General features: G+C 40.3%; 1 protein-coding gene across 1 annotated transcript in view; it reads left to right on the top strand.

Annotated features, from left to right (window-relative positions):
• LOC124282423 (dmX-like protein 2) overlaps positions 1-27,973 on the top strand; it is a 119,607-nt gene that overhangs the window by 44,401 nt on the left and 47,233 nt on the right. The window contains 15 exon segments of the mRNA XM_046718414.1: positions 943-1,168; positions 1,620-1,686; positions 2,447-2,486; positions 3,096-3,228; positions 3,760-3,945; positions 4,491-4,508; positions 13,325-13,500; positions 13,715-13,972; positions 15,887-16,035; positions 16,440-16,552; positions 16,884-17,573; positions 19,295-19,427; positions 19,797-19,955; positions 21,286-21,497; positions 22,167-22,192. Coding sequence (XP_046574370.1) covers positions 943-1,168; positions 1,620-1,686; positions 2,447-2,486; positions 3,096-3,228; positions 3,760-3,945; positions 4,491-4,508; positions 13,325-13,500; positions 13,715-13,972; positions 15,887-16,035; positions 16,440-16,552; positions 16,884-17,573; positions 19,295-19,427; positions 19,797-19,955; positions 21,286-21,497; positions 22,167-22,192 — 2,586 coding nt within the window.

The following is a 27,973-nucleotide window of genomic DNA, read 5'->3' as shown; positions in this document are numbered from 1 at the left end:
TTAATAATTTCGAAGGACTATTAACTGATTAACCATTTGCAGGGCCATGTGAAGACAAAGTCCTTCTAGCCCTCTGGGCAGGCTTGGTTTTAGAGTAAATATTCATCCCACTCCTCGTAAAGTCGGTGAAAAACATGAAAATGTTCACTGCTTAATCTTCCTCCCTTGTTAACATGTTGACAGAAGTTCTGCTGTTCTTCTGAATATGATGTCAGAATAGTGAGGTAATGGGAATATTTTAGTGAAGCTGACTTACAGAATAGTTCAGCGGAGATGAATAATCTACCCATTACAGTTGTGAATGAGGTCAGATTTTGGCCTTGGCCAGATGAATTCACAGTTTGACAACCTGGTTCCTAACATTTATATACATATATTAGTTTCCTATTATAGTTTTATCTACTGTAGTTTCTTATTTCAGTTGTGAGTTGTCATTAATTATTGATAATCATGAGGACATTGCCATATCCTTCATTATGATGCCTCACATGTCCCCTTGATTAGGAATCACATTTGGTGATAAACATATTCTACTTTTCAATCTGAAACTTGATAATGCTACCATGTCTACATCCTTTTGAAATCTTATCAAATCAACCACACAATGCTAAAGACCTGTGTTTATTTCTTGTCAATAATTATTTTTAATACTCTGAAATAATCACAGGAATTTCTGTGATGGGACATCTGCATCGACCTGGTTGTCTCCCATTATGTCTTTTACAATAAGATGTACATATACCCATCGCTATGATCTGGGGGGGTGGGGTAGCCTATAGGTTAAAGCGTTCGCTCGTCACGCTGAAGACCTGGGTTAGATTGCCCACATGGGTACAATGTGTTAAGCCCATTTCCGGTGTTCCTCGCCGTGATATTGCTGCAATATTGCTAAAAGCGGCGTAAAACCATACTCACTCGCTCGCTATGATCTGTCTGTCTCAGGGTCAAAACTTCTGACGGGAGGGGAGATAATCCAAATCTGGCAAATGAGCCACCGTGATCCCAGTGAGGACGATGCCTCCGCCAAGAGAGTCCAGTTCAGCGTTGGCCCATCAGGAGGGGAGGATGATGATCCAATTCACACGCACTTCAGTCACGTGATGCACCCAGAAAAGGATCGAAGCTTTGAGCCTCATGTGACAGAATGGGACAGTGTGTGGAAGTGCAAGTAAGTTTTTCATTGCCTCTCTCTTGTCAGTTACTTCACATGTATTTTCTCTTGCTCGTAAGTGTAATTTGATTGGACAGCTATTTCTGGTGTTGTATACTTTGACTCGAAACTAAACAAGGCTGTATTGGTGGGAGTATTTTTCATAATTGAATGAAGACATAATTCACTAGATCATTGAGGGTGGATGAAGCTGAAGGTCCTTTAGAAACCAGTGTGTTATGAATGTGAACTATATGGACTTCTGGGGAATTGGGTTCGTTAGTTGACTGTGCTTGTCTGGATTGATTGTTGCTGTTGGATTGTGGAGTTGTGGGTTAGACATTACAAGAAATATTTCAATTTCTTTTGAAAGGCAGCTGTGACCTTTGTGTTTGTGCATGAGCATGCTAAGGTGCTATATATATAGACATGATGATGATGATGATGGTGATGATGATGTTGTTTTCAGACCATCTTCTGCAGTGTTTCATTTAAAGTTCTCTCCTGATGGTTATGTATTTGCCTCAGCAGGCAAGGTATGTATTGACGAAACCTTTTGAAATACTGAACACAACATTCTCAACAGTTGCTTCCTCTCAACAGTTCATTAGTTAACTGTCATGAGATGATCCAGTTAACGTATATTACAGCGGTAGACTTCATTCATCAAATCCATCCTTGTCTACTGCTCAATTTAGACAAATGGTTATGTAAAATGATTAGATTTTACCAAGAAACAACTACTCACATCCAGGTTGTTACTTGTATTTGACTTACAGAGTAGATCCTCTCTATATCCCAGTTATCTATAGTTTTATATTTGATGATAGATACATATTACTAATGTCTGTTGTAGAAGGAACTACAGGTCACATATGTATGTACTAGGTGTGGGTAATGCAGAGAATTTTCATATTGCGATATATTGCGATGCAAAAGCATGTATTGCGATATGTATTGCAATATATTGCGTGAAGTAAAAACTACTTATAAACGAGGTAATGCTTGATTTATAGAGCAAATACAAAGCAAAATCACTATGCTTGATTAAGCTTTAATAACAACTTTTATTATGATTAAAAATAAAAATGTGAATAATATTTGGCACAAATGAAAAAAGGAAATATCCGAAGATTTCCGAGTGTTACGAAGTTTTCCGAATGCAAGTCAAAATACCGGTTTTTGATCAGCGTATCGCAGAAACGTATCGTTTTCATGTCTGAACCGGTAAATACCGGTAAACCGGTTATATTGAGCAGCCCTAGTGTGTACAGTGTTTATGATATATTATTTCAGGCTGACAGACTGGTAAAAATCTGGTATGAAGACAGAAAGTGTGAGTATAGGTTTCAACAACAGATAACAGTGATGACAAAGTTACACATTTGTGTTTGGACATATTTGAGTATATTGCCAAAGATAAGTAAGTGATCTCAGCGTCTCCAGAAACCCCTGTGATTTCCAGCATTGGATGGGGTCATATAGAACAGATAGCTGATTGTGTCTGCAGTGTTCACGAATGGTGTTTCAAAGTAACAGGACATTGGGTCCTGTAAGTTTCAGATGTCTGTCTGACCCATTGAAAATTCACAGGGCCCATAGAATATAATTAAACACACATTTCAGATTTAACATTTCTTATAATTGGCATTGAAATTATAAACAAACATAAGATTTATAAACAGCAAACAAGTGACACATGTCACATATAACAACTTCAGTCAAAGTCATTGTGAAATATACAGTCAGACACTGGGGCTGGCGGGTTGTAGACTATTGTCGGACCGTTGGCAAATCTGCCAGATTTGTCAGAGGGTCAGATGCTATTCGTGAACACTGGACTGTCTGGTCTTTTTTATACATTTAATCCCACCTATTCACTTTTTCTGCCCGGGCTCATTTGTTGCTATGAGGTGTTCAGCAGTAGAGTGAATTATTGTTTCAGTGAGTCCCCAGTTGATCCGGTCAGATAGTATCAGTCCCAAGGTGGAGGAACAACACTACTCATTTGTGTACATCTCTCACCCTCGTGCTGTCACTGGCTTCTCTTGGAGGAAAACAAGCAAGTTCATGCCAAGGTAAGAGAAAACCACTCCGAAACTCCACCTTGGGAACAGCTATCTGTGGTGGTAGAATTTCCTTATGCTATGTGAAGGGAGAGAACTCAGAAACTCCGTCTTGGGCATGGTAAGGGAGATAACTCAGAAATATAAGAACAGTGTCTTGAGCACTGTTTTCTTGTTCTGCAGAGTCGCATACCATCATCATGCCAGGACCTGCTGATTCAAGGGTCCAGATTGCAGAGACAAGCATATTATGATCTTTGATCAGTGTGGATTTACATAAGTAACAGTTGTCGGTGTGCACTGTCACTTGAGATTTGGTCCCTGTTATTTTATCCAGGCTGTTCATTGCAGAGTCCTGAATTTGTCTGCAGTGACGAGGCCTTGATTATCATCCTTTTGTTGTTGTCACATTCGTATGTAATGGGGATTAATTAACTTGATTTTTAGGATGAAAATAGAAATGAAAAATACACACATCAGGCATTCTTTTTAAGATGTTAGTATTCTGACATCAGATTGAATTTCTTTCTTCTTTTCTGACAGAGGTTCCGTGGCCAACATGTTGGTGACATCCTGCTTAGACAATGTGTGTCGGATCTGGTGTGAAACTATCCTGCCAGATGATGGTGTTCTGGACTTGGAGCAGTTTGACCCAAGTGGACAGATGGATCCCAAGTATCATACTCATCGCCACAAGAAGAGGTTCCTGCAGAGACTTAAGACTATAAGGTAGATGACAGCTCTAGCTTGTGATGTTGGTAATAGTTATTGTCTTAATAACAAGGTAACCTTGTGGTTATAGTGTTTGTTGTGATGAAAAAGACCCAGATTTGGTTGCCTGCTTAGATTCACCAGAAGCCTATTTTCTAGTGTCTCCGAGCATGATACTGAAAGAATATTGCTAAAAGCAGCGTAAACCTCATCTAATTCACCAATAAAGTATCAATCACCCCAAACAACCAGTGTCACTTTGTATATGATTTTGTTATACATGGATTGACTTTGATGGCTTAAATAATAATTATAACTGGTACAACCTTTAGAAGAAGAATTTATTTGGTATATAGGCCATTGACCCGTGTACAATAAATGCAAAGTGGTATATGATATATAGACAATATGGTTTAAACATATACATAGGTATATATATACATGTCTCTTCTAACATTGGATAGAATTCCTTTTAGATAGTGCATGTTTAATAAATAATGAAATTTTTATAAGTAAATTCTTATCTTTGCTTGTTAACAACTTATAATATTTGCTTAAAACAGATGGACAATTAAATTCGGGTAGGTATTTGCTTCTTAAATTTGCATATGCATCACAGACAAGTACAAAATGTAATTCATCTTCAAAATTATAGCGGTTACACATTTTACATAATTTTTCCTTATCCTGACTCATGCTACTTGCTTGTCTTCTTCTTCTTGCGAACACAGTGGAACACTTGTATCTCCCAATTGAAGTTCCCTTCAATGTAAAATCACTAATTAGTACTCACCACGAGTTATCTGTCCCCTCAAAAGCGCGGGAACGAGGGCGCCACCTCCTGCCATGTGCCTCACTCTCTCCTTCTTCGCCCAGTGAGCAGGACGTGAGAGTGCCTGTGTCTCCCTACACATTATATCCTTTATTTATATTTAGTTGTGTACCTCTTATAATCTTCTATAGAGGTGTAACTAGTATCCTTATACATGATGCATTGATATTTATTCGTGTTTCTACAGTTTTATTCACGGTTTCACCGTGTTTGCTCAGTAGATTGCGTTAATGAAAATCTGCACTATTTGTAAATTACGTTTCTCTGCTGCTGATCCGCATTTAATATGCTCTAGTTGTACTACGCCATGCTCTACTGTTTCACGTTGCAATTATTGTATAAAATTATCTAATTCTGCCTTTGATAAATATTTATTTTGCGTCTTGAGACGCGCAGCAGATAGTTCACGGAAACAGACTTCAGTCATGGCTGATAGATCAGAGTCAGATATACCCTGTCAACTGTGGCGGACGACCCTCTACCGTCTGGTGTTCCGCTTGAGTTACCCTCGGGGGAGAAGCGTGGGACGCAGTCCGCTATATCCAAGAAGCGACCTGCATCCCAGGACATCCCGTCGTCCCAGTCTAAGACCAGGAGAGCTTCCACGTCGTCACAACGTACGATCTGCACCCCCAGGGCTACAGCTTCGTCGAAAGTGAAACCTACGAAGACTACTAAAAGATTTTCATCTGACATTCTTCCTGTTTCAGAATTGGCCTTATATGGATGATCTACCGATTATCATTCCCGATGTACGGCATAAGAAGCGACCAGTATCGGCTACCGTCACCTCAGGGCAGATCAACACGCAGCTAGAGATGTCTACACTGACGGCAGAGAATCTACCTGAGGGTCCCGTCGCTACCATAGAGAGGGGCAGCGTCCACATCAGCGCAGACCGTCCAAGACGACCTGGTCAACCAGATGATGCTGCTGATGGAAGACCGATACGGTTTACAGAGGCCTCAGAGCTGCGGGTCCCAGAGCCCACCCCATTAAAGTCATGTAGGGCCCCAGAGCCCGCTATGACTTCGCGTGGCCCCAGAGCCCACAAATGCGCCTCCACGAAGGGCAACCCAGCCCGTATCGAAGCCTTCGCGAAGGATGTCCCAGGCCGCCTCCACGAAGGACCCAGATCCTCACCATTCGCGAAAGGCTTCATGGAGGAGGAGTGCTTCACCGAGCTCAGACCCTGAAGAACACAGAGGTTTGCACAGGCTATTTACAACGCAGAACGTCGCTGTATTTTTTATCAACAGAACGCTATATGTCATTACCGAGCCTGCGCGTAGGTATTCGCACAGACTTCCACAAGACAGAGATGTCGCAGTACTTAACTTTTTAACTTGAACGTTATATAGTTACGCGAAATACTATTTACAGATATTTACGACGTTCGCAGATCATCACAGGAATCACCATTTTCGTATATATTGCTAGGTATGCAATCCCGGACTTCGATACGATTATTTACATGCAAGTCGCCATACAGTCACACCAAGTTGATCACTACGCAGTTCTGCAGACAATTCAATAACGAAATTGAGCAGCAGCCTTGTTACAGCTAGTAAAACACGTAATCGTCAACGATTTCCTGAGAAGAAATATGTACTACAAGTTCAGCATTAATTCTACAATTATGACGCTGCATTGATGTATGCAGTCTACAAGCTGACAACTTGCAAGTTTTATTGAGCCTATATATAAGGACGACGGCATTATCTTCAAGACTGAAGTTACATTCACAGCAGCCAGGAAAATAACCTACCCAGCATTAATAATACAGGGCGAGGTAATTCGCGCGCCGGAAGATTCGCGTGTTTACCATTAACCCTCGTAACACGTGGTCACTCGTGTAACTTCGGGAAGTTACGGACAAAACCAAGGATTGATCTAATATCAACGACGGCACTAAATTATACAAGGTTCCTTTTCCTGCTACACCGGTGACATCACAGCGCGGGTACTCTGCAGAATCAAAATGCCTTGTTCTGATTGGACCGCGAGGGACAACGCCCTACGCAGAGGTCGATCATAGTTCAGAGTTCAAGACATAGGTTGCAAGTGACAACAACATATCAGTGAACGAGCAAAGCCTCCATACAGTCCAGTTAAACTGAACCTTCATGATTGGGCTGCCTTCATGAGATTAGAGACCTCCCCTGTCAAGTAAGGACGAGGGCACGGCAGTCAGGCGATTTTTTACATAAAGTTCAACGATGGCAGTCACCCCTGGTTGCTCACCTACATCGTCAAGGACTTCGCAGCGCGTTTTACCTCGACGTCGGGATACAAGTGGATCCAGATCCACAGCGTCTCAGACTACAGTTGAACTTCATCATCAAGCTACTAACACAACTAGGATGGTTAGTAAATCTACTTAAGTCGGATCTAGAACCTAAGCAAGATCTGCAATTTCTAGGTATTTGATTTGTAATGGCGCAGAATCGTATATTTGTACCGGAGGACCGATGGATCAAGATCCAACAATCAATCCCACAAGCCTTACTCTCTCCGCTACCACTACGACAGTGGCAGAGCCTATTGGGATTACTCACAGACTTGACAGTCAGAGGCAGACTACAATTACGCCCGTTGCAAGTCCTCATCAATTCGCATCTCGAAGACTCTCTACCGTTCAGGCTACCAGATCACGTCAAACCTCACCTACTATGGTGGACCAAGAGATCGAATGTTTGCGTAGGTGTCTCCTTAATAGAGCCGGAATCGGAAACACATCTCTACGTAGACGCGTCACTACAAGGTTGGGGAGCCCATCTCGCCAACAGGACAGCGTCAGCCTATGGAGCAATCAAGAGAGCAAGTTACACATAAATCTGCTAGAGATGCAAGCAGTTATAAACGCCATAAATCACTGGAGCAACTTATTACAGAACGCTCAGTTGATGATTCACACAGACAATTCTTATTCAAGAAATCGGACAACCAATACTACAACTTCCAGAGTGCTCGAATCTGTTAATACATCCGCACACAAATGATGGATGCTCCACACAGAGATACACCAAACAAGCACGGAAAGCCAGACATATTCCAACTTCACGTATGGATTGTATCAAGGCGTGTCTGAATAGGAGAGGTTATTCAGCCAGAGCGGCAAAAGCAGTCACGCTTGCCCTGCGTAACTCAACTTGCAACTTATACGATGACAAATGGCACAGTTTTGTCAATTATGCTGCAAAGAAAGGATTTACAGCTAGATATGCTACTCATCCTCAAGTGGCGGACTACTTATGTTATCTACGTCAGACTAATAATCTAAAAGGCTCAACTTTGTCCACTTATCTTGCAGCAATAAGCTCTGTCATAACTATGAGAACTATGAGAACGGGCGTCAAGTTAACCAAGACCCCAGAGTTACTCGCCTTGCTACGAGCATTCCGATTGGAGGATCAAAAACGTAAGTTTCACGCTCCAGCTTGGGATCTGAATATAGTGCTCCAACACCTCACAAGTGAGGCTTATGAACCGTTAGAATCTACATCGTTTGAATCTCTGACTCAGAAAACCTTGTTCCTGTTATCTCTAGCTACGGCTGCCAGGATGTCAGAGATTCACGCATTGGATTACGAGAGAACACGCTTTGATGATATTCATAACATCGTGCATCTGGGACTACGCTGGGATTTTATTGCCAAGAACCAACTGCCAGGTCAACCAGACAGATTATTCCACGTCCCAGCTCTCTCATCTATACTTGGACCTCATGATACGATGGATCTATCACTATGCCCAGTAAGAGCACTGAAAATATATCTCCACCGATCCAAACAGAGGAGGGCAAAATTCAAGAGATTATTTATTCCTCTATCAACAGCTATGCAGACTGAAGTCTCACATACTACTATCTCCATTTGGATCAGAACTGTCATACTACGTGCCTACAAGGCTGCAGGACTCGACCCTCCAAGAGCATCTAATCCTCACGAAATTAGAGCGCTAGCATCTACACTTGCTCTACACGGCAACTGCTCTTTGAATACCATAATGGAGGGTTGTTTCTGGAGATCCGATATGGTGTTTGCCAACCACTATCTGAGAGATATCACCACCGAGGACGTCTCAGGTATCCACCATTTCGGTCCCATGGTCCTCGCACAACAGTTGACAGTTCCTCGGAGAAGATAAGTCAATCTTACAGATTTCTACTTATCTTATAACAGTACTAAATAGCTACATGCTATATATATTTTGCTTAAGTTCTTTTATTATCTTAAGCTCAGTACTATGGTTGTTATATCATACAATATATTAGCTAACAACTCTACGGAGTTTGCTATTATATATTTAGCTTAAGTTAATTATATCTTAAGCACAGTACTATACTCATATCATAAAAATATATTAGCTAACAAACTCTACGGAGTTTTGCTATTATATATATAGCTTAAGTTATTCATATCTTAAGCTCATATTATGGTTATATTAGCTAACAAATAGTTTTAGCTAACTATTAGCTAACAAAGCTCTCATATCTTAAGAGTTATTTAAAAGTATATTATATACTCTACTTAGCTTAAGTTTAATCATATCTTAAGCTCAGTACTATGGTTATATCATAAAAGTATATTAGCTTACAAACTCTACTGAGTTTTTGCTATAATATATGTAGCTTAAGTTTAATCATATCTTAAGCTCAGTACTATGGTTATATCATAAAAGTATATTAGCTAACAAACTCTATGGAGTTTTTTTGCTATTATATATTTAGCTTAAGTTTAATCATATCTTAAGCTCAGTACTATAGTTATATCATAAAGGTATATTAGCTTATAAACTCTATGAAGTTTATGCTATTGTCAAGCTTAAGTCTATTTGGTCTTAAGCATAGTATTCATGTTGTATATACTTTTATCATAATATTTATATTGTAGTAACCCATATATGGCAGCTGATAAGTTAGCAGCAGGAATTCATCAATTCAGTGCCTTTATGAAGTTCCCATAAGGGTTATTACAGTCATTACAGTACAAATCACTAATTATCTAAATTCAAAGTATTCTGTATTCCCACCTCCGTATCCGTCGGATTCTACAAGCAAGTAGCATGAGTCAGGATAAGGAAAAATATGTAATTTTCTGAATAAAATTGATATTTTATACTTATCCTGACTCATGAGGTAAGCCCTCCCATCCTCCCCACATCACACTTTGGATTTCCCTGAAAATTCAAGTGTTGGGCTCGATATATGAGGAGAGAGTGAGGCACATGGCAGGAGGTGGCGCCCTCGTTCCCGCGCTTTTGAGGGGACAGATAACTCGTGGTGAGTACTAATTAGTGATTTTACATTGAAGGGAACTTCAATTGGGAGATACAAGTGTTCCACTGTGTTCGCAAGAAGAAGAAGACAAGCAAGTAGCATGAGTCAGGATAAGTATAAAATATCAATTTTATTCAGAAAATTACATTTTTGCTTAACCCACTGTCATCTGGACATCTTACGTTACATAGGAGAGGCAATTGTTGAATACGTAATAAGCATAAATAACGTCGATATACCTTTAGATGTACATTAGAAATATAGTATTCAACATCCAGTAGTGACTTTAGTGATTTGTAATAAGATAAACGTGCTGATTCCTTTATGTAGAAAAATGAAAACTATATGTTCTCACAAATTCAGTCATTTAATCTTTGTCTCCTGGCTTTGCCTTAAATTTGCTAAACATATTTTGCTTTTATGAATCTACAAGTCTTTGTTTAAACATAAATACAAAATCATTTACACTACCAACTTCTTGGCTTACCCACACAAAACCAAATCCATACGTGTTTAACAATATTCTTATATAAGATGCCCAAGTAATTCTGCTACAATCATCAAGCTTTTTCAAAAGAATATAAGATTGCTTGGGGTACCTATCGGTAGCCATACATAATTGTTTACACCAGTACCAGATACATTTGATTTGATAGTCAATACTAATACAATATCTACCGCATTCTGCTAATACTCGTTACTGGACACATGCTTACCTACACCTAGTACAAATTTACAAAATTAGAGTGGAAGTTGTTAATAGCTTGTCTATCTTGGTGACCCCATACTTCTGCACCGTGAAGTAATATTGGCTTTATTTTACTGTCAAAGAGCTTGAAAAGAACACTTGCAGACATATTTGGATATTTATAAGATACCCGTTTGATAGCAAATAGGGCTTTAGTGGCTTTAGTGGTAAGTGTCTCGGGTACATTTAGTCCATGACAGTCAGTGGAGAACATTATTCGAGATAGTTATAATATGTTGAGCATTTAATCTGTGATACGTGTAAATACCATTTTTCATAATTTCGTAAGAAGCCTCCGTTCGAAAGACAAGGATTTCCGTTTTGTTCATGTTGACTTCCATTCCCCATGTCAGACAGTAGATGTGTAGAATATCAATTTTTCTTTGAAGTCCAATTACAGAATCGGCCGAATATACATAGGTCATCAGCAAAAGTAACAGGAACAGCTCCATAAATTCAGGGTCGACAAATATTCCTCTAAGATTGGCATTTTCCAACATGACTTGAAATTCTGAAATGAATATTGTAAAAAGGAAAGGGCTGAGGGCGCACCCTTGTCGCACACCGCTCAAACATTGAAAATAGTCGGAGATTGAGTTGGTGCCTGTTCTCACGGCTGACTGTATTTTAGAGTACATATCCCTTAGCACATTTGATATTCTGCCATGGATATCGTTTCTGATTAGTGTGTACCAAAGAAGCTGTCTATTAATTGAATCCAAGGCCTTTCTAAAGTCCACAAATATGCAATAAAAGCGACCGCCTCGTTTTGAGAGATATTTCTGAATCAAACTTTGAAGAGTGAATATATTGTCAGTTGTACAAAAACCAAAACATCCATGAGGGATATGCCTCTATGATTATTCACATCGTTGACGTCACCTTTCTTGTGAAGAGGTACGATTATACCCTTGGCCCACTCAATCGGATAATTTCCGGTGACTAATATCTCGTTGAAGATGGTAGTTAGATATGGAGCGAGTAAGTCCCCACAACATTTCACCATCTCTGACTTTATACCATCTGGACCTGCTGCTTTGCCATCTTTTAAGTTCCTAATAGCTGCCTTGACCTCTTTTACGGATATATCCCTATTGAGCAGGTACATAATGTCATCATCCTGACATACATCACATGACAGACTGCAGTGATCACGTAGAATTTCCTCTGCTTTGTCGAGATGGAGTTGATCGACCGAGTTGCCTGTTACATTCAGAACTTCTTTGAAATATTCTGTCCACTCGTCCTGATATGGTCTGCTCACCATACCACATACTACAGCAGCATCTTGTATTGTTTGTGAAATATCATTGACAATAAAGTCGATGTTGTCAACCTGATCTTGAAGTAATAAGTCCATATGTATGTTGCTTAAGGATGAAGATACAATGTCCCTAAATGTTACTGAATTGGTTGCTTTCCATACGAATCTGGGAATACTGGTTCCATTCGTGTCTACGCCTGTGTTCTGCCTAGCTGCAGTGCCAATGTTGAATGTAACACTCAAAGGGAAGTGATCTGACTCACATTGAGTGCATACAGCAAAATCTAGGATTCTTTCAAATAATTTTGGGGGCGGTGGGGTAGTCTAGTGGTTAAAGCGTTGGCTCGTCACGCCGAAGACCCGGGTTCGAATCCCCACATGGGTACAATGTGTGAAACCCATTTCTGGTGTCCCCCGCCGTGATGTTCCTGGAATATTGCTAAAAGCGGCGTAAAACCAAAACTCAGTCAGTCAAATAATTTTGATGAACAAAGTACATAATCAACCAGGCTTGCTCCATTCTCTTTAAAACACGTAAATGCTCCACACTTGTCGCCTTTGAATCTACCGTTTAGCATGTGAATTCCATATGTGCAGCATAAATCGAAAAGCTCTTTGCCATAATCATTAATCACATCATCACGTGACTGGCGTTGCATACTGAATTCATCTATTTCATAATCCATATCTTCAAGACTTGGTATATAACGGTTGTTATCATCGATGATGAAATCATTCATATTTCCTGTACGAGCATTAAAATCTCCTGCTAAGATTATGTCACATTCTGGTACAACCTTTACGTGTGCAGGTGGTGTACAGCTCATTTGGGCACACTTTCAATTCTTGAACAAATGGTTTGTCTTAATGGATATCCAGAGGCCAGATGTCACATGTTACTTGTCTGACATCACTCTCTCTCTCTTTCCCTGAGTAATTATTGCTCATCTGAACAACCATTGATCCATTGGTATATACATTAACATAGGTACGACTGCTCAGGCCTGGCAGGTGATTTAATGCTATGGAATTAGTGAGAATGTCAAACACTTTGGTTATTGAGGTTAGATTGAGTTAAAGCTCCAGCTTGACTTATGTCAGGGCTACTTTTACTGATGGTATTTGTCAACAGATTCCACTTCCAAGTTTGTTATGTACAAAGGAAAGACATGCAGATTAACTTGAATGACAGTGTCTCAGAATATGGCTACGTGTTGCTTATTCGATATTCAACAATACTCAGGTAAGACTAGCTGTGTGTTTTGTGTTCAGGCATGCGATCCACAAGCGTAAGAAGCACCCGAAGTATGGCCCTGAGACTGTGATGAGCATGACCAGTCTCCCCAGCATGGGCAGTGTCCATGATTTCCACAAGTTCGCCATCCACCACAACGGCGTGTCCCCGGTACTGCATTTCCACCTCGCTGGGAGCATCAACCCTGAAACAGGTCCGTAGAACCACGTGCACACACGAAATTGCCACAAAGCTTCTGTTTGATAATACAAAGCTGATGGTAGCATTCGTAGGATTTTTGATGATTTCAGGTTAAGCATGTGGTAGCAGTTGTTCCAACTTTGTTTTATGAAAGGTGACTGTACACTCTCGTGTAGAAGACATTTCACTATTGTATGGAAAATGACTGAATTGCTTTTGTGTTACAGACATTCCACTTCAGCCAATTATCGGCAACAAGGGCGACGTGGATCACAACTTCAAGATCCACTGGCTGAACAACAAGGAGCTGCAGTTCACTATAGAAGCTGAGCACATCCTGCAGGATCTCCACAAGCAGATGCTGTTTGAGGAGAGCCACAAGGAGGAGGTCCACACCAGCCATGAATTTGACAGCGAGGAGCACGAACATGAACACGACCATGAGGATGACCATGAGGACCAGGAAGCTGACAAGGATGAGACAGGTAGAAACTTGCAATCCAGGCCTTGTTCTTTAAAGCAGTGTTCATACCTAGAAAACCATCTCGATCCAGCATCTGACTAGGCTTAAAATTAAAAATGGAGATTTTGGAGATTCTCTTGAAAATGCCTTAAAGTTGAACTTGAAATAGACCTTGAACTACCCTTACTACACAACAATTCTTTTTAATTATTGTCCCCTGCCGCAACCAGAGCTGGGGACTATGTATTGGCGGCGTATGAACTGTAGTGCCCAATGTCTCCAAATTTGGTGACAGCCTACATTGTGGGATTACACAAAAAACAGTAGATTTTGGTGACCTTGACCTCATTTTCATGGCAACACTTTGACCACTTTTGAAACTCTTGTTAACGCGATATCTCATGAACTATTATACCCAATGTCTTCAAATTTGGTGACAGCCTACATTGGGGGATTACCCAGACACCAGTCGGTTTTGGTGACCTTGGCCTTATTTTCAAGGTCACCACAACAATTTGAACATGTTTCAAACTGTTGTTACACGATATCTCATGCACTGTTGTATCCAATGTCTTCAAATTTGGTGACAGCCTACATTGGGGGATTATGCAGACACCTGTTGATATGTGTGACCTTGACCTTATTTTCAAGGTCACCACGACCCTTTGACCACTTTTCAAACAAACTGTTGTTAACGTGGTATCTCATGCACTGTTGTACCCAATGTCTCCAAATTTGGTGACAGCCTACATTGTGGGATTACACAAAAACCAGTAGATTTTGGTGACCGTGACCTCATTTTCAAGGTCATGGCAACACTTTGACCACTTTTGAAACTCTTGTTAACGTGATATGTCATGAACTGTTGTACCCAATGTCTTCAAATTTGGTGACAGCCTACATTGGGGGACTACCCAGACACCAGTCGATTTTGGTGACCTTGACCTTATTTTCAAGGTCACCACAACAATTTGAACACTTTTCAAACTGTTGTTACGTGATATCTCATGCACTGTTGTATCCAATGTCTTCAAATTTGGTGACAGCCTACATAGGGGATTATGCAGACACCAGTTTTGGGTAACCTTGACCTTATTTTCAAGGTCACCACGACCCTTGGACCACTTTTGATACTCTTGTTAACGCGAAATCTCATGGACTGTTGTACCCAATGTCTTCAAAGTTGGTGACAGCCTGCATTGGGAGATTACGCAGATACCAGTTGATTTGGGTGACCTTGACCTTGTCTGCAAGGTCACCATGACACTTTGACCACTTTACAAACTCTTGTTAACGCGATATCTCATAAAACATTGCACCCAATGTCTTCAATTGTGTCGACAGCCTACATTGGGTGATTTCACAGACACCAGTCATTTCAGGCATCCTGTATGTGACCAAAAAAGTAGTAAAAGTAGTAAAAATGTTCCATTCTTTAGTGGCGGGGGACATTGCCATATCAGTGGCAAACACTTGTTTATATTTGAAATACAAACATGCTTGTGAATGTTCGTGAACCTATGAGATAAGGATGTATGATAAAGAGCTCACTTTGCAGACCTTGTTTGCATGGTGGATACATGATGTTTGATAATTTACATGTGTTCAACCTAATAACTGAAACTGTGATCTGGAGCGAATTACTTCCCTTTGTATTATGTAATGGCACTGAACATATGCCTCTTGTATGTGTTGCTTGTACGCTTTAAAATAGGACTAAAATACCTGAAATGGCTGTGAATTTGATGAGGACAAATATCTTCCAACCCTTCAATAATTTTACCTTGACTTATGTCCGATATAGCAATATGTTCACAGCGCTGGAAAGGGTCCATGTCCTTGTTCCACAAAGAACCCACCCACTTTTTATGAAGATAATATGAACAAAGTGTGTACTTTTGCCATGATTCAGGACCACAACATCTTTGTTATGCAGGTCATGGTAAGAAGAAGAGGAACAAATTCTTTAAAAGAAAACACAAGCACAAGAACTTCCATAAGGACAACAAGAGCCTTGGGAGCCACACAGACAGCATGTCAAGCATGTCGTCAGAAGAGGGCACTGGCAGCTCCACAGACATCTCAGTAAGGATTCATATCTTGATTCAGTGATGGTGCTTGGGTTCCATGCCTTGCAGTGGTTTAGCAATATGTAAAGCTGCTTCTTGATTCCACTTATACTATAGTTCACCTACAGCCATGGCCTCTGTGCACTCATCTCTAACATTAGGTTGTCTTGCTGTGAAATGACTGAAATACTGTTCAAGGTGGCTTAAATCACAATCGATGCTCCTGCTGTTGATCACAGGATTGTCTGGTCCAGACTCGATTATTTACAGACCACCGCAATGTAGCTGGAATATTGCTGAGTGCGGCATAAAACTTAACTCTCTCACTCACTTAAATCACAATTTGTTCACTCATTCCAAAACTGCTGAAATAGTCTTCTGATTTTGCAGCTGCCAAAGTAAAACTACATTCTATTTCAGAGTTCGATAGTGGAGTCGTTGGATCGGAAGATCGAGGTGCTGTTACGAGACTGGCATCAAAGCTCTGACATGTTGTTCAGTATACACCCAGTCGATGGCAGCTTTCTTGTGTGGTGGGTTTCACCCATTACTTTGTTGGTGATATATAGGCCACAAACTCTGCAGTGGAGTGTTTTTGAGAATTGTTGTTCTAAATATTAAGGCCATATCTCAGTGATTTGAAAGTAAATAAATGATCAGTGATGACTGATGATTTTTAATCTTTTGTTTCAAATAGTTATTACCCAAAGACAAGATGTCTGCATATCTGAAGTGAGGATATGAATCTTCCACACTCTAAAAATCATGATTATAATTAATTTGAGTGGAGAATTTCATGCTTGTGAACTTGCGATGAGCATTGATGATTGCCAGTCTAGATGATCTCCCATGTTTTTGTTTCAGGCTAGTTGACTGGCTGGATGAGTGTAATCCATATTGTTTCCGTCAAGCACAAGTCAGCTTCTCGTCTCGGCTGCCAAATGCATTCCCCATCCCTGACGCTCGCACCATGGCCAGCAACGTCCTCATGTACTGCAACTACAGCAAGATGGACATCAAGTCAGCCATGAAGATGAGTGAAAGTAAAGTGTCCATGATGGAACAAGAAGGCTTTGTTCGTCACAGTGGACAGCCTGCAACAGCCACGGGAAAGAACTCTCCCGGTCAGAACGACAATATGTTGATTCCAAACGTACTTATGATTTCAAAGCACAGCAATGGAAGCATTAATCAGTGGCAGATTAGTTTCTCAGATAACTCCAAGTTCCAGACTATTGTCAGTGTAGCGCATGCTTCTAGAGCGTGTGGTCATCGATTCCGAACAAACTCTGCAGCGTGTCACCCAGTGTTACCGTTGTTGCTTACAACATCCCATCACAACATTCCTGAGGAGGACTCTCCAGAGAAAGATTCTGCAACAGAGGATGATGGAGAAAGTCATGGGTTCTCATTCTGTAGTGAACTGATTCTTTGGAGAGTCGACCCGGTCGGTCCGTTGTCCAAGTCTGGAGGAATCGTTGAGCTGGCCAGGATTAATGCTCCTCCCATCTCAGCATTCTCCAATGTGGCATGGGTGCCAACTCTGTTACCTAGGTAAGAAAACTCTTGTTGTGTGACTTATTTCATTCTGTGTGTAAAGTCTGAGATTTTGTGCCTGAAAGGATCTATGGATACAGGATACTCGATACTCTTCTTTTTGAATCCCAACTGCAAAATTGCAGAATTGCTGTTGCAGTGTTAAACAGTCATATTTCATGAAGTGGTATCATTCTCTGTATCCATATTCCCGATGTTTCTCTGTGTTGGTTTTCTTATAACTTAACACTTGATCTTAACACCTGATCCTTTCAGTTGGTATGCCTGTGGCTGGATAAACGTGATGCCTTGTATTGCTATGCCTGTGGCTGGATAAACAATTGATGCCTTGTATTGCTATGCCTGTGGATTGAAAAACATGTGATGCCTTGTATTGGTATGCCTGTGGCAGAGTAAACATGTAATGCTTTGAATTGATATGCCTGTGGCAGAGTAAACATGGAATGCTTTGAATTGCTATGCCTGTGGCTGGATAAACAATTGATGCCTTACATTGCTATGTATGTGGCTGGATAAACAATTGATGCCTTACATTGCTATGCATGTGGCTGGATAAACAATTGATGCCTTGTATTGGTATGCCTGTGGCTGGATAAACAATTGATGCCTTGTATTGCTATGCCTGTGGCTGGATAAACATGTAATGCCTTGTATTGGTATTTCTTGTGGCAGAGTAAACATGTAATGCTTTGAATTGATATGCCTGTGGCAGAGTAAACATGTAATGCTTTGAATTGATATGCCTGTGGCAGAGTAAACATGTAATGCTTTGAATTGCTATGCCTGTGGCTGGATAAACAATTGATGCCTTACATTGCTATGCATGTGGCTGGATAAACAATTGATGCCTTGTATTGGTATGCCTGTGGCTGGATAAACAATTGATGCCTTGTATTGCTATGCCTGTATCTGGATAAACAATTGATGCCTTGTATTACTATGCCTGTGGCTGGATAAACATGTAATGCCTTGTATTGGTATGCCTGTGGCAGAGTAAACATGTAATGCTTTGAATTGATATGCCTGTGGCTGGATAAACAATTGATGCATTGTATTGCTATGCATGTGTCTGGGTAAACAATTGATGCCTTGTATTGGTATGCCCGTGGCTGGATAAACAATTGATGCTTTGAATTGATATGACTGTGACTGGATATACATTTGATGCCTTACATAGCTATGCATGTGGCTGGATAACCGTGATGCCTTGTATTGCTATGCCTGTGGCTGGATAAACAATTGATGCCTTGTATTGCTATGCCTGTCGCTGGATAAACAATTGATGCCTTGTATTGCTATGCCTTTGGCTGGATAAACAATTGATGCCTTGTATTGCTATGCCTGTCGCTGGATAAACAATTGATGTCTTACATTGATATGCTTGTGGCTGGATAAACAATTGATGTCTTGTATTGGTATGCCTGTGGCAGAGTAAACATGTAATGCCTTGAATTGATATGCCTGTGGCTTGATAAACCATTGATGCCTTGTATTGCTATGCCTGTGGCTGGATAAACAATTGATGCCTTGTATTGCTTTGCCTGTCGCTGGATAAACAATTGATGTCTTACATTGATATGCCTGTGGCTGGTTAACAATTGATGCCTTACATTGGTATGCCTGTGGCTGGATAAACAATTGATGCCTTGTATTGGTATGCAAGTAATTGAGTGCCATGTACTGATGCCAGTGACTGAGTTCTCTTGTGTTTGTTGCAGCACCTCGCTGGGGTCCTACAGTAACTCCCCCAGTGCACTGTTCGTGGCATCAGATGGAAACTGTCTGAGACTTTACCAAGCTGTGATAGATGCCAGGACTCTTCTCATGGATGCTTCAGTGCAGAGGAAAGATGTACGTCCATGTCATGTTCGAAGTTCATACAGACAGTGACTCCTAACACCCACATCCAGAGCTTATGATCAATTTCAGTTTTCACTGGTCAAGTGACGCTTTAAAACCAATGTCCTAGAACATTGAAACAAGTGACTCATTTTAAAAGCCATACAACCCTTGACATCTGTGCATATGTCAGTGGACCCATATGCTCAAAAATGAAAGGTTTCCCTATTGTGAAACACTGCATCTTATGTAACAATTACATTCTAAGATGTTGTAATGCATTGGCTTTGGAGTTGTGATAATTCTAACCCTAACCCTAACCCCAAACTAAAGCTCACTGAATATCGTGATATTTACTCCAGGAACGCTTTGTTTTTGCAGCAAGCCCTAAGCTTCTCAAGTACAACAAGTTCTAGTTACCATGGTGACATGGGTTCTCCAGTTCGGGCTGCTAGTGAAGTGTTCAACATCGTCAGTCAGCAGTCGTCGGCTCGACCTGGATGTATCATGGAACTGCAGGGGATCAACGATGCCCAGCAGGTGATGATGGCAGCTTCTTGACATTAACATGGGCTGCATCCCAGTGGAGATTGCACGGGCAGTTAACTCATCAGTACTTCATGCTTGTGGGAGATTTAAGAGGAATGTATGGTCACAAAGTGCGACCTGGTGGATTGTGTGTCAGATCTGATGATTTACAGCCTGTTGTAAATTGGAATTTTGTCAATGGGGGTGTAAAACAACATTCACTCATATTTTACATACAGTTGAATACAGTGTTTTATCTGATATGTTGGAGATGTCATTGTCTTGAAGTTATATTCCAGCAACAAACATGGTGTTCAGGCTCAAATTTACTCTGATAAACTCTCGCATGGCTCATCCATACTTCAGTTGTGTCAACTCGTGTAACTCAAAGCATGCATGTGGGTCCTCTCAACTTTGACACCATGGTGTTTGACTGTATTATCAATATAACATTACAGGATGATAATCTGTAATGCCAAACTTGGAGGCTATTCTTTGTATATTTTGTAAGATTGTTGCAACTTGTTGTCTCCATCGACCCGTGAGGATCTGGGTTAGAATTGGTCTTCAGCAACGCATGCTTGTTCTAAGAGGTGACTGGTGGGATCAGGTGGTCAGGCTCGCTGATTTGGTTGACACATTTCATTGTATTCCATTTGTTTAAACTGATGCTCAAGCTGTTGATCACTGGATTGTTTGGTCCAGACTCAATTATTTGCAGACCACTGCCATGTAGCTGGAATATTGCTGAGTAAGGCATTACTTAAACAACAAACAAAACAAACAAAAATGTTGTCTCCATGGTGTTGATATTGTGCAAGCTCAAGGATGGTGCATTCATCAGTTGAGGCATTCCAATATGTAGAGTTACTTACCTCCGGGCGGTGGGGTAGCCTAGTGGTCAAAGCGTTGGCTCGTCACGCCGAAGACCCGGGTTCGATTCCCCACATGGGTACAATGTGTGAAGCCCATTTCTGGTGTCCCCCGCCGTGATGTTGCTGGAATATTGCTAAAAAGCAGCGTAAAACCAAACTCAGTCAGTCAGTTACTTACCTCCCTTACTCATATCAGAATTGTGAGTTTGTATTCATAGGAGGATAATATTTTAGTTTGTGAGCACTAGACTTTGCCTTCAATATGGGTATCACTGAAGTAGTCTACGAGTTGTATCACTGTAGGCATTTTACTGGAGACTTTCCGTGATATCAGTAAAATCCTTCAAAGAAGTGTCAAGCCCACACCTAATTTTGTTACAATTTGGTTATGACTTCCTTGTTTAATGTCAACAACTAAAATAAGGACAGTACTGACACTCTCTAATCAAAGTCTTTGATGTGAACAGGATTGGCAGAACATCCAGCTCCTTCATGTGTTCCAAGAACAGCTTGTGACGGGACGCTTCTCCCCCAGTGAAACAGGCGGCCCTAACATGGAGGCCATCGTGGACCTGAGGAACATGAGCTCCTTCGAGGAGAACTTCTACCTGGTGGTGCTGGAGCGGAATGTAAGTGGGGGCTCCATGCTCCATATGTGGAAGATCACCATCTCCTCACAGCTCAACAGCCAACCTGAGGGTAAGACTTTAGAGTTACCTGCCCTTGCTTCCAGTCCATGTCTAAGCCTTCCCTATCTTTTTCACTGGATTTATGTATAGACTGACGTGGAATAATCATCCTGGACTAAACGATTTGTTTGAATGTGGAAGAATGTCTGTGAGGCACATGAAACGTAACACCTTTTGTTTTGTCTGATATTGAAAACTGTCACTATTACCAGTGTCGAAGTTAGGCCATTGGTGTATTTGTATCTTTTTGACTTGGTATATAAGTAACCGCATGACAATTTTGTGTTTGATCTTTAAGATATTGTAGTTCAAAGACTTTATTGGATTTGGTGCCATTTTAACAACTTATTTAACCCATGGTGCTTATTGTTTACAACTGTACCCTTGATGTCTTGGTGATGTGGGGCGGTGGGGTAGCCTAGTGGTTAAAGCGTTGGCTCGTCACGCCGAAGACCCGGGTTCGATTCCCCACATGGGCACAATGTGTTAAGCCCATTTCTGGTGTCCCCCGCCGTGATATTGCTGGAATATTGCTAAAATCGGCATAAAACTAAACTCAGTCAGTCAGTCAGGCTTGGTGATGTTGATATTATACAAGCTCCAAAGTAACCTGGGCAAGGGTCATGCTGTCTTCTAACAAGCACAATTTCGATGTTCAGAGTTGCATGTGTTGGTCAAGACACATGTTTTAATACAAGCAATGGAGAAACAGTAGTATGATAACCTTTTAAAAAATGGAGTTGATCCATGGAAATGAGGTGAGACTCTTTTGCTTGAGCGTGCCTTTTCCTTTCAGGCAACCGGTGCAATGTTAATCCTGTTGGTGATTATGTCCGCCCTGAGTTTGATGTGACTGGGAGTCCTCAATTCCGAGGAGCATCCTTCGACGAAGCAGACCTCACAAGACAGGCATCAGTCATGACCATGTCAATCACCACAACCAAGGTAGGGACTTGCAGTCAGGCTGTACTCATATCATGCTAGAACAATCTTTCCATTTAGTATCAATACAAAATAATACTGTAAACCATGGGATTTATCCACTACCCATCCTTTGGCATCATGATCTATCTACATTAAATTGTCTTCTTTTTCAAAGTTTTTTTTTTCGGTTTAACGTGGCCACCATAGCATGCCCTTTAAGTGAACAGTATAGCTATATTTTTCCTTATCCTGACTCATGCTCTTTTGCTTGTCTCCTTCCTCTTGCGAACATAGTGGAAACACTTGTATCTCCCTAATTGAAGTTCCCTTCAATGTAAAATCACTAATTAGCACTCACCACGAGTTACCTCCCTTCCACAAGCGCGGGAACGAGGGCGCCACCTCTACCCATGTGCCTCACTCTCTCCTTCTTCGCCCAGTGAGCTGGACGTGAGAGCGCCTGTGTCTCCCGACACTATATCCTTTGATTTATATTTAGTTAGTTACCTCGTATAGACATCTATAGAGGTTTAGCTAGTATCCTTCAACGATTATATATTGATATTAAATCGTTTTTCTACAGTTTATTCACGGGACGCCGTGTTTCAGTGGATTACGTTGATAAAAATTCTGTACTATTGCAGATTACGTTTTTTATTCTGCTGCTGATCCGCCTTAGTTGTATTGCGCCATGTTCATTTTATTCACGTTGCAGTTGCGGTACTAATTTATCCAATTCTACCCTTTATTAATATTTACTTTGCGTTTGAGACGCGCAGCAGATAGGTCGCGTATGCAGAGTCTAGTATGACTGATACACCTGAACCCCTCGCCAGTCTACCCCACAAGAAGCGACCGGTGACAGCTACAATGACATCAGCAGAGATCACCATGCAGCCTGATGCCTCTACACTGATGTCGGACGATTTTCCTGTGGACCCCTCCATTAACACCGCAGATAAGGCACCGACGACCTCGTCGCAGACCATCCCTGAGGACCTGATGCGGCAAATTATGACCATGATGGAGGACCGCTACAGACTGCAGTAGCAGGGACGAACCAGCGAAGGCTCCAGCGTGAACAACACCCAGAGGCACCCCCGTCAATGTAGCAGCCAGGACGATGTCACCTTCGCGAAGGAAGTCACGGACCACCTTGATGAAGGACCTAGATGTACAGCCTTCGCGAAGGCGGGAAGGACCTAGATGTACAGCCTTCCCTAGATGTGGATTCGGACCATCAGACATCACGGAAGCCTTCGCGAAGGTCATATTGTCGTTCCCATGGACCGGACGCAGAGGAAGCTTCGCGAAGGCATTCGCGAAGGACACCTGAATCCAGATCATCATCATCTAGAAGGACATCGAGGGACTACACAAGAGCTTGGCGAAGCTATCAACGTTCTCCTCACAAGTCTCCGAGAAGATCAACCCATAGACAAGTTGATCATCGATATCAAGAATAAGAACTACAATCGTAAATTGGTTCAGTTGAATCCATGACGAGACGTATGTTCTCTGGCCTAAATAGATCTAGAACGATCAATAAGACACTTATCACCAGACTTCGTAACACGACTTCTGAAAATAAGATGATCCACTCGGCCCTACTTATGCACAACCAGCAAGTCCCAGGCCGCCTCCGAGAAGGAGCTAGAGCCTCACCAGCTACAAGGGACATCGCGGAGGAGTAGCGCTTTGCCGACCCCACATCCTGTTTAACACAGAGGCCGTTCGCGAAGCAAGCTCATATATATATATATATATATATATATATATATATATACTAATCGGGCTTTGACTCGATACCGCTGGCGAAGGTCGCATAAAGGCTAAGTGGCTGCAAGTCTACTTCAACCAGAAAATCTAGAAGGGATACTTCGAGCTTGCGAAGTCTCGGCATTCACCGAGGAAGTTTCCTACAAGGTCTCCATATACTAGCCACTCGTCATATATAGCTACTTTCGTCAGTCCGTTCAACACATCGCATAAGTTGTCTATCAACTGTATGCCAGATGCGAAAATCTATAAGCCTCGCGAAGACAATTGCACAGGCTATTTACAACACAGAGCATTAAGCTGTATTATTTAGTCAGCGGCGTTTCATAGATCTTCACAGAAATCAACTATTCCATTATAAATTGCTAGAATATGCAATCCCGGACGGCGATCACGATTATCTACATCGTGACCATTACGCAGCATATCTGCAGACAATTCAATATCGAAATTGAACAGCAGTCTTGTTACAGCGAGTATAACTCATGTCGTCAGCGTTTCTGAGAAGAAATATGTACAACAAGTTCAGCTTTAATTCTACAATTATGACGATACATTCATGTATACAGTCTACAAGCTGACAACTTGCAAGTTTATTGTACCTTTATATAAGAAAGTCGGAATTATATTCAAAACTGAAGTTACTTTCCACGACAGCCGGGAAATAACCTACCCAGCATTAATATTACAGGCGAGGTATTTGGCGAAGGTTTCGGCTGGCGTTTACCACTAACCCTCGAAACACGTGGTCACTCGGGTAACTTCGGGAAGCTACGGTGAAGACCGACGTTTATGCTAATATCAACGACGGCAAGATTTTATACAAGGTTTTTTCCCTACTACACCGGTGACATCACAGCGCGGGTATTATACAGAATCAAAATGCCTTCTTCTGATTGGACCGCGATGGACAACGCCCTACGTAGAGGTCGATCTTAGTTCACAGTGCAAGACTTACGTCACAAGTGACAACTATATATCAGTGAACGAGCAAGCCTCCTTACAGTCCAGTTAACCTGAACCTTCATGATTAGGCTGTTTTCTTCAGGTTAGAGACCTCCCCTGTCAAGTTAAGACGAGGGCACGGCAGTCAGGCGATTTTTCATAAAGTTCACGAGGACAGACACACCTGGTTGTGATCCTACATCGTCAAGGACTTCGCAGCGAATTACCTAGACGACGGGATACAAGTGGATCTAAATCCACAGCGTCTCAGACTACAGCTGAATTTCATCATCAAGCTACTAACACAACTAAATGGTTAGTAACCTACTTAAGCTTTCTGATTGGAGAATTAAAACGGAAGTTTCACACTCCAACTTGGGGATCTGAATATAGTGCTCCAACACCTCACAAGTGAGGTTTATGAACACGCCTGGATGACATACTTGGGCTCCATGATACGATGATTCTATCACGATGGCCAGCAAGAGCACTGTAAATTTATCTCCACCGAACCAAACAGGAAGGGAAAATGCAACAGATTATTTCCTCTATCATCAACTTAGGCAGAATGAAGTCTCACGTACTATATCTCTGTTTGGATCAGAACTGTCATACTATGTGCATACAAGACGGATGGACAAAATCCGACCCTCCATGAGCTTTTAATACTCATGATATTAGAGCGTTAACTTCTACAATTGATCTACACTAATGTTATTTGGAATAATGGAGGGTTTATTTCTGGAGATCCGATATGGTGGTTGCCAACCATTATCTGAGAGATATCACCACTGAGGACGTCTCAGGTATCCACCAATTCGATCCCATGGTCCTCGCACAACAATTGACAGTTCCTCGGAGAAGATAAGTCATTCTTACAGTTTTCTACTTATCTTATAACAGTACTAAATAGCTACATGCTATATATAATTTGCTTAAGTTCCTTTTATCATCACAGTACTATGATTATTACATCATACAATATATAAGTTAACAACTCTACAGAGTTTGTTATTATATATTTACCTTAAGTTAATCATATCTTAAGAGTAGTACTATGGTAACATGATAAATGCATTAGCTAACAAACTTTACAGAGTTTTTGGCTATTATATACGTAGCTTAAGTTAATTATACCTTAAGCATAGTACTATACTCATATTATAAAAATATATATTAAGCTAACAAACTCTCACGGAGTTTGCTATTATATAGGTAGCTTAAAGCGTATTCATATCTTAAGCTTAGTACTATGTTTATACCATATAAGTATATTAGCTAACAAACTCTAAAGAGTTTTGCTATTGGGTTTAAAGTGTCATCATATTCTAAGCAATATGGCTATTTTATAACATGTATTAGCTAACAAACTCTACAGAGTTTTTGCTATTATATATGTAACTTAAGCTTATTCATATCTTAAAGCAGTACTATGTTTATATCATATAGGTATATTAGTTATCAAAACTCTAAAAGAGGTTTTGCTATTATATATTTGGCTTAAGTTTTCATCATATTTTAAGCTTAATGGTTACATTATAACATGTATTAGCTAACAAACTCTCACGGTGTTTTGCTATTATATATGTAGCTTAAGTTTTCCTTCATAAGCTCAATACTAGGTTTATATCATATAAGTATTTTAGCTAACAAACTCTAAAGGGGTTTGTTTTGCTATTATACAATTAGCTTAAGTTTCATCATATCTTAAGCAGTATGTTTACATTATAAAATGTATTAGCTAACAAAACTTCGGCCGGAGTTTTGCTATTATATATATATATAGCTTAAATTTAATCATATCTTAAGCTCAGTACTATGTTTATAACATAAAAGTATATTAGTTAATAAACTCTAAGGAGTTTTTTGCTATATACATTTAGCTTAAGTCTAATCTTATCTTAAGCTTAGTACTAGGGTTACATTATAAATCTATTAGCTAATAAACTCTACAGAGTTTTTGGCTATTGTATATGTGTAGCTTAAGATAATTATATCTTAAGCACAGTACTATACTCATATTGTAAAATATATTAGCTAACAAACTCTACGGAGTTTTGCTATTATATATGTAGCTTAAGTTAATTATATCTTAAGCACAGTACTATACTCATATTGTAAAAATATATTAACTAACAAACTCTACAGAGTTTTGCTATTATATATGTAGCTTAAGTTAATTATATCTTAAGCACAGTACTATACTCATATTGTAAAAATATATTAGCTAACAAACTCTACAGAGTTTTGCTATTATATATGTAGCTTAAGTTAATTATATCTTAAGCATAGTACTATACTCATATTGTAAAAATATATTAGCTAACAAACTCTACAGAGTTTTGCTATTATATATGTAGCTAAAGCTTATTCATATCTTAAGCTCAGCATTATATCTATATCATATAAGTATATTAACTAACAAACTCTAAAGAGTTTGCTATTTTAATTAGCTTAAGTTTAATCATATCTTAAGCTTAGTACTATGTTTATATCTTAAAGTATTTTAGCTAACAAACTCTAAGGAGTTTATACTAGCATTTTAACAAGCTTAAGTCTATTAGTCTTAAGCATTGTATTAATGTTATATATACTTTATCATAATAAGTACATCGTAATAACCTTTATATGGCAGCTGATAAGTTAGCAGCAGGAATTCATCAGTTCAGTGCCTTTATGAAGTTCCCATAGGGTTATTACAATCATCACAGTTCAAATCACTAATTATTAAAAATCCAAAGTATATATATTCCCACCTCCTTTCTCAGGTCAGTTCTACAAGCAAAAGAGCATGAGTCAGGATAATTTCTCTAATTGT

The sequence above is a fragment of the Haliotis rubra genome, unplaced genomic scaffold (genome assembly GCF_003918875.1).
Source record: "Haliotis rubra isolate DU_JTF1 unplaced genomic scaffold, ASM391887v1 Scf3, whole genome shotgun sequence".
In the NCBI taxonomy this organism is placed as follows: Eukaryota; Metazoa; Mollusca; class Gastropoda; order Lepetellida; family Haliotidae; genus Haliotis; species Haliotis rubra.
The sequence above is the reverse complement of the archived record's forward strand: the minus strand, read 5'-3'. Positions and strand labels throughout refer to the sequence as shown.